At 25.9% G+C, this 8,777-nt stretch overlaps 1 protein-coding gene across 2 annotated transcripts in view; it reads right to left on the reverse strand.

Moving 5' to 3' along the window:
- LOC107450971 (inactive serine/threonine-protein kinase 19) overlaps window positions 1–8,777 on the reverse strand; it is a 15,783-nt gene continuing 7,006 nt past the window's right edge. For both annotated transcript variants that reach the window (XM_016066920.3, XM_016066917.3), the window contains exons 5-7: window positions 6,373–6,466; window positions 4,390–4,635; window positions 1–654 (exon numbers count right to left, since the gene is read on the reverse strand). In XM_016066920.3, coding sequence (XP_015922406.1) covers window positions 594–654; window positions 4,390–4,635; window positions 6,373–6,466 — 401 coding nt within the window. In that variant the 3' untranslated portion in view covers window positions 1–593. The remainder of the gene's footprint in view (window positions 655–4,389; window positions 4,636–6,372; window positions 6,467–8,777) is intronic.

Genomic DNA, 8,777 nt, shown 5'->3' on the forward strand with positions numbered 1-8,777 from the left:
TGAAAAGATTCTTAACATTTATTCAAGACAAGTATAAAAGAAAAAAGCAAAATGAACAACAAAAAAACAAAAAGTAGCACTAAATTTGGTTGTTATTATACTCTAACAAACCCGTTTTAATCCATAAAAAACAATATAGCTATTTATGTAATAAATAGTAAAATAACAATATTTAGCTAAGATATCAATAATGCATTTATAATACATAAATAAGATAAACTCACACACAAACAGTATTTGTGCAACAAATACGATCATTGGATTTAAATTTTAACTCATTAAAAAATAATAAAAATAATTATAACAAATATGTAATTGAGAAACAATGTCAGGAGATTTACTTGTAAAAATAAGCTTACTAACAGGAAATATTTCTAAAACAACTGCCAAAACAAAATGCTTTTGAAAAAGTAAAATCAGTAGAAAATTTTAAAACACATTTGAATTTCACAAACCAGATCAAACAGCTATATACTAGAAGTAAACAATAAATACAATTCCAATGGCAACAACATAACAAATTCATAAAAGTGTTAAATAAATTAGTATATATTTCGTAAGTATACGGGTCAGAATATAAAAGGAATATCTCTTTATCGATTTTGTAACAATTCTGGTTGCAACCGCAGTACAGCCCCAGTAGGAGATTCAATTCTGAAAGGAAAAAAAAAGAAAGTATTAGGGCAATCAGTCTCAACATTCTGAGAAAAGTAACTAGTTTTATGTGATAATTATTTTATAAAAAAACAGTTTAACATCTCCTCTCCATTTCTAAAATGGACAGTGCCCATTGGCATGAAAAGTATTCTAATAATTCGAAATCGGGTACATGGATTTCGATCACCCTTTTATCTGCAGTAGGCAAATATTTCTGAATTGAATTTAAAGAAATTGCTACTTTCCTGCGAAGTTTAGTTTATGTGCAATATTAAAATACCAAAACCTATTGTTATAGATTAAATCTTCTCTCTTATCTTTTCAATGGTTTCTCTAAATCACATGGTTACACAAAGATACAAGTTGTTAAAATACATGGGGGAGGTGAATACAAAAAAGTGACAGGCAACAGATATCCATTTCAATTGAAAATTAAATGTAAAAAATATAATTCAATTATATTTTTTAAAATAAATACTTGGTTATGCTGTCTTTTAGTTCTTCATAAGCACTATTAATCTAAATTATTTTCTATTTATTTATTAGTTGCTTTAAAATATTATTTTAGGTCAATATATTTTTGCATGCTAAGAAATTTTATTACACTGAAAATTTGTTTTGTCTAGGCAAATAAAATTCATAAAAATAACTCGTCTACTCTTGCTTTTTTTTTTTTTTACAAAAGTGGTAGTGTTTGTTTTTGGTTGTATGTTTTCCAGAGTATTTGGGATACTAAGTTCAGCATTTTTCTGCAATTTTAAAACGGAAAAATGTATAGATTAAAAATATATATACATATAAATATTTTGCCGACATTAATAGTAAGTGATTCAGTGTCACATTGAATCAATAAATGACATGGTACTTAAAAATTTCGGAAAAATATTCAATATTTACATGATTTGAGCAAAACTATTAGAATGTCCTGGATGTCTTTATTTTGCTAAGATGATTTAAGATAAATTCCATTGTAAATAATTCTGCAATAAAATATGTTCTGTTACTGGAATAAAGAATCATTTTTATTTAGGTGAGAGTTTTATTAAACTGTGTACTGCTAGGTAAAACTAAAAAAAATTGATGTATTGATATTGTCAAGCAATATTGTTAATTAAATTTCAAGAAACTAGCGAAAGAAAATAGAGGCTCATTTACTATAATAAAATAGCTAAAATAACTAGTAAAAGAAAAAAAAAATTTTGGTTTAATCTAGTAGTTTCATTATTATGTACTCATTTATAACTCATTTGTTCTATTATAATTATAAAATTACTATTTACATTTTAGAATTTTATTATTATTTCTGCAAAAACACTTGCATTTATATATTTAAAAAAATATTTCTCGAATTATAAAAGTCTACATTTAACTGCAAATAGTATGTGATAATAACAAATGTAACATTTACGTAAATAACACAAATTACTTCTTAATTAAGAAGCAACGGTAGCAACATATATACACATACTTCAAATGTATGATTAAACCTTGGTGACTTTAAAACATTAAAGAAAGTCAAAAGTACACTAAGTTATCAAAAATTTAACTAGTAGAGTGGAACTTCAATCGATCGTTTCTCATGGGACTAATAAATTTGAACAACTGATACGGGGATATGAATATGGGTCAAAATAAAATAATAAATTTACAATAACTATACAAATTTTAATTGAAAAAAATTGTATTCTTACTTCAAAAATATTTACAATGTCAACGAAAGAAAAATAAAAAATTTATTTATTTAAAATATATACTAACATATGATTGCTGGAAAAAGAAATTACCTGAATTTTTTTTAATGTTTAGTTTTTTTCGTACTTAATTTCTTTTTCTTATTGTCTATAGATATATAAAATTTACAGAGAGACATTTTTATTTAATAATTTTTTTTCTCATCAACACATAAAAAATGTATATATTGGAAAAAAAAACATATTCCATCTTTTTTGCACTTTAAAAGTCATCATTGCAAAAAAAAAAAAAATTAATAAAACAAAAAACAGTAAAATCTACAGCAATAACTGAAAACATATTGATGATAAAATAGTTAATAAAACAATTAAAACACTGCATGGATTTACGATAGTACAGGCACAAATCAAGCGCATCAAAAAGTTATTACTGAAATGCGAGATTTAAATTTTGTGTGTCGTAATAATATTGTAATTTTAGAGACCATGAGAAAATCCATAATAACCATGAAATTATCATAGAATTGCATTCACTGCAAAAGAAAAAAAAAAGATAGAAACATAGATTTAAGATAGTATCGAGAGTGTTAAAATGGGTAATTCGAAATTCCTATGTCGTAATATCATATTAAAATTTAACTAGATCTAATAGTAGCCAAATGAAAATGGGCACAAATATATTACATTGAGTAAATAATTTTTCTGTAACAAATTGGAATTTGCAACGAAATTTTGATATTTATTAAGTTTAAAAAAAGATTAGCAATGTGTTTTTGCTTGCTTCTTTAGTCCATTAATTCTAGCTGAAGTTATTATGAATTTTTTTCTTCTTTCATTTACTATCCAAAGTTGCGTTTTTCTCTAACACAGCTGTGTAAAAAAAAAATTATCATGTGTGAATGAAAATTTAATAAAAGAAAAGGGGATACCGATGAAGGTGATATAAATGTTCTGGTAACGAAATTCTGCATAAGTAATAAAATTTAAATTAGCGGAATAATCATGTGTCTGCACATTGAATATTTGATTTGAACACACTCTTCTCCTCTCAATGCAAACAATAAATTTTAACATTTGTAACAGCTTGTTGTTATTTTTCTGTAAATTAGAGCAAGTAGAGAAAGTTTTGCATAATTTCAAAGGTTTTAAAAGGCGTTCTGCAAATGTTGGTCCTAGTTGTCATTATGTTTCATTGGTATAAGAATAGCAATACTTTTTTCAGTTTCGGCAATTTTTTTTAAACCAGCATTAGACTACAAGCTTCAACAGGTATTTTCATCAACTTGATGCATAAACAAGAAACTTGATGTTTGAGGTGTTTTCACCAAATTGTAAGAAATCTTAATTTTCATCTTCATTATTAGCATTAGGAATTACTGTTTTTCTTCTCATAGAATAATTTTTTTCAAATGTCAGTAAAATTTCTGAACAATAGTTGCCAGAATCTATTAATTTCAGAAAGGATTTAAAAAGAGATTAACATTATGAGAATCGTAGTTGTGACAATACTGGTAAAACAAAATATGCATACAGGAAAACAAAAAGTGAAGGAGCGATGGATTAAGATTCGACTACAGAAAATTTAATCAATCATAATTTTTTCTGAAGATAATAGGCTTGAAATACCATTAAAAATAATAAACAATAGATATTTCTTAATTCATTAATTGCTTATGACAATAAAAAAAATATGACTTGCAATTTAAATCTCTTGCTTGTTATTTTTCTCTTTTTTTTTCCAGAAATTTTAACAGAAATTTATTTGAAGATATTAGAGTAACTTTGTTTTAAGTTTGATTTTTTAAACAGAATTGCAAAAAAAGAAAATTAGCAGAAATTCAGAAGAGCTCCCTCCTAGTTTGAATGAACATAATTTCAGTACTATAAATACAATAAGCTTTTAAAAAGATTTTGTTATAAAGCTTTTATATACTTTTTTACTGACTTTATATACTTTTTTTTTACAACAGCAAAAAAAAGACTAAAATACGATTATTTATAAATTACTATAAAATTACATTGATTAAAATGAATAATATACCTTGTGACTAATTCATTTCCTATAATGTCATATACATGATATAAAATTCCTAATAAACATTTTCTAGGAAGCTTTCGCTGCACTAGCTCTGATTGCAAGATTTCTTTATATTTAGTTCTCCGTACATATTGTAATGTAGCTCTACGGCCATAAAGAAACGTTTTAACAAATTCCCCAACTCGTGGAATTGATAACCAATAGCTGCCTACATCTCTTGCACATAAAACACCTTGTTGAATAAGCTCCCTGAAATGTTACAATTAATTAGTAACAAAAAAAATTATCAAAAATTATACAAAGTTACAGCATAAATATTAGAGAAGAATAAATATTAGAAAAAAAACCTTAAATAAATACAATATAAAAAGTTAATCTCTATTCTTTTAATCAAGTTTTTTGTAGTAGTTCTAAAATTTATGTTCACAATGATGTATAACAATAAGCATGCATAAAGTATAATGTGAGAAGAATGCCATCTTTGAATAAAGTTTTGTATTTTGGGAAGTCTACAAGATATATTTGGGCAAATACGTACCAACAATTCAGTGTTTAATTGAACTCGTTAAATTACTGCAATTAGAAACATTTTACTAACATTTAAAAACACCTTGATACTAAAGATCTATTAGCAAAATAAGGATCCCCCACACAAAAATAATTCATTTTAAAAAGCTGCAGAATCACAAAAATGGATTTCTTTACATTTCAATTCAATGCTAAAAATAATTTTTTCCATGATATTTCATATTTTCAAAGACAAGAGCATAGTAATTTATTTCGGGATTTTGTATAGCATAGAAAATATTGTTGAAAAATAATTTTTAACCTATATAATACCTACAATAACTTAATTAGCTTTTTTGAAAATTACTTTTCTTTTAGTTGAATTTTTATTCCATATTTTTAACTTCACATGGAATATTTTTTTCCCTTAAAAATTTAAAGTGTACAAAAATTTTTCGCAAATGTATGATTTATTAACATTTTTTGTAATCCTAGACTACTCTCTGATTTTTATAAATCTATTTGTTCATTTATAATTTATTGATTTTTTTTATAAATCTATTTACTTGCCTGAATGATAAAAAAGCAGGAAATATTAAACAAGAAAAACTTACATTTAATATCAGTCAATTCAATAAACATAGTGATTAGTCAAAAAGAAAATTCAACAGTTGGAAAAATTAGAAACTAATATTTCCACAAAGCAGTGCATTAAAATATCTAATAAATTATACAAATTAAATAATTTGAAAAGAATTAAATTTAACACTTGTGAAAATAGCTATTAAATATCTAAACCAAACTTAAATAATAGTCTTTGAGGAAAATTATTCAAGAAGCACAAAACTCCGAATTATCTGAGAGAGATTTGTCTCATATCTTAAATATCATAGAATGGAAAGTAAATCTTCAAGAATGATAAGTTTTCAAATAAACAAAGATGCAAACTTTGGAGCAGTCCAAATGAACATAAGATAAGAATTGAAGGAGAACGAAAAAAATTATTTTAGGAGGAAAGAAAAAATTAATGGTAATTTGAAACCACAATCGAATCACAATTTAGTTGATTTGAAACCAGTCCATCATTTTGATCTGAAACTGTTGATAATAAAAATCATTTTAAAAAATTTGACCTCCTGTCGTCAGATCCTTTTATAATCCTGGCATGATCTTGCAATTGAAACAAAAGTTGGGCAAGAAGTTCTGTCCTCAGGATGAATCAAAGCCAATGATCCAAAAAAAAAAAAAACTGCCCATATCTGTATATAAAAACTATAGGCTCACAACAATTCGATCATTTTGTCATTTACTCTTAGAATTAGCTTAATTAATGCTGAAAATAAATTTTGAAAGATACCAAGTATCTGAAACTAACCAAGGTTACCAGACAATAAATTAGACCCGACTCAACTCGACTGATAATATTAATAGTGTATTTTTTAAAAAAATGGACATATATAGCATTTTAGATATACTTACGTTATATTTTCTTCTCTTAAGAAGTAATCCTTCAATAGGACATTTCTACTAAAACTAATATCTGGACAATCATATACAACATTCATAAAGTTGGCTAGAAATAAAAAAATCGCAAAATGTTATATGCAGGCTATTTTCTTCTTCTTAAAACAGACAAAACATAAGTAATGGTTAAAATTAAGAAATTACTAAAAAATTAAAGTACTGCAGACTATTGATAAATTAGATAGCATTAAAAAGCAGTTGCGACAGATAATATTAAGCAAATAATATTAAATCAAATATATACTAAGAAAGTAAAGTGTTATTTCAAAAAAAAGATAGTCAGAGTTATTTCACCATTGTGAAATGAAGAAGATATTTAGTATCCACAATTTACACCTGGATATGAATATGTTTTGTATAGGTAGGCAGTCTGATCAGATAGAACTTGATACAATCATGTCCCAAAAGTTCTGAATCCAATCTAGTGTGGTATAATATTTTACGGATCTAGCATAGGGTTCATTTTAAATATTGTACTAACTTTACATCATTGAGGAGGAACCTTCAGCCATAGCTCATCAAAGGAGCTCTAGCATGACATTAACTATAAAATCAAATCTTTATAGAACAAGTGCATATTCAAGAATGTTTTTAAAAAATGCTAATATTTGATCATGCTAAAAAAATTAGTTAAATTTAGCAAAAAAGATAACTTGGGAAAATAATATTAGAATTTCAGTCGCCAAAAACGAGTGGAAAAATTCTGTAATTTTTTTCTCTTAGCATTGGAGTTGGGCAATGAACTATCTTATTCATTACAATTTAGTTACAAATTAAATATTCAAATCTATATACAAATGAAATAGTAAATTCACTTGCGTGATTTAACAATCTCAAATTGAGATTCCTATTCACATAATTTAAAGAAATAAATAAAATTACACATCAATATTTTTAAAACGCTCATAACATTCTCTAGATAAACTTTTTTCTTTCACAAATTTCAGGTACTTTTTTAATTATTTAAAGACTGCTTTTGCACATAACATTTTTGGATTTCTATTTTCAGCTTTTTTGGTTTTTTACCAAACTTATTCATATGGTATGAATCAATATACAGTTCCATAAAAGTTAAACATTTTTAAGAAAAATCAGTGATTTTCAAATAAATTTCAGCAAAATAAGATGGGGTCAAAAGGAGTGAAGCTAGTTACAAGAGTTAATAAATGCTTGCAGTAAGTTTTTTAATTGAGATTTTGAGTTTGCAGGAAGTTTTTCATTTTACCTAACTCTGGATATGATAATGACTGATTTTTAAAGTGTGACAAAATTTTTTAGGCTAATCAGTATTCATAATTATAATACAGTAGAGCGCCGATTATCCGAACCCTTATTATCCGAACTATGTCTGAATTAGTTTTTTTTTCTTTTTTAAAAGTTTAGAATACTTTTTAAAATCTTGACAATTTTTCTAAATTAATTAGAATAAATAATGTCCCCTACATTCGAAGACCATATTTAATTTACAACCTTTTTAGCAGTTTTCTTATAGCAGCCATACATACATGTAAGGTGATACAGTTAAACCTACCTACCCCTTTACAACTGAAAATTATCTTCCAAGAATGCGAGCTTCATTTTGATAGTCTACAATGGTTGGAATGCAGAAGGAGTTTATGAATAGATAAGTGCTGAAGCTTTATAATTGGGGAATGGGTAGTTGTCACTTATGTTTAATGATTAGTGATTACAGTGCTTGGAATAATAAATCTTGGAATAAAATTCTTAACAGAAAAACTGAAGTTTCTGAACCAGTAGATCTTTCGGAAGATAATGATGAAATTGATGATTTTTAATGAAAATCGAAACTCCACAGACGAAGATGAAGAAGTAAGTGATCAAGTTCAAGATAGAAGCATGCAATTCATTAGATATTGCAATGAATTGGCTAGAACGTCAAAATGATGAATAAGGGATATATGGCTGCTAAAAAAAATGCATCTTCTTTGAAACGAAATCTTTGCTGTATTTCTTTTTCAATGGAAAATAATGAAAAATGTGGTAAAATCAGTAATTGACAAAAAAAATTATAAAAAACTGAAATATGATAAAAATAATTCAAAATGAAAAAAAGTTTTAAAAAAAGTTAATTAAAAATATTTAAAAATTGAAGAAAAAAAAACTTTTAGGTAGGTCAAAGCTATTTTAGATAGTACTACCAGTCCTAAGCCTACAAAAGGAATGAAGGGAAGTTAGTGCATAAATAATAATCATGTACACTAGATTTTAAACAGTTTTCCAATTATCCGAACTTTTCATTATCCGAACCATGTTCGGTCCCGAGCAGTTCGGATAATCGGCGCTCTACTGTATAATTGGTTTTGAGAAGGAGTTATATAATCTCTTATTAATCTTAATAA

Source organism: Parasteatoda tepidariorum, chromosome 9 (genome assembly GCF_043381705.1).
Source record: "Parasteatoda tepidariorum isolate YZ-2023 chromosome 9, CAS_Ptep_4.0, whole genome shotgun sequence".
Taxonomy (NCBI): domain Eukaryota; kingdom Metazoa; phylum Arthropoda; class Arachnida; order Araneae; family Theridiidae; genus Parasteatoda; species Parasteatoda tepidariorum.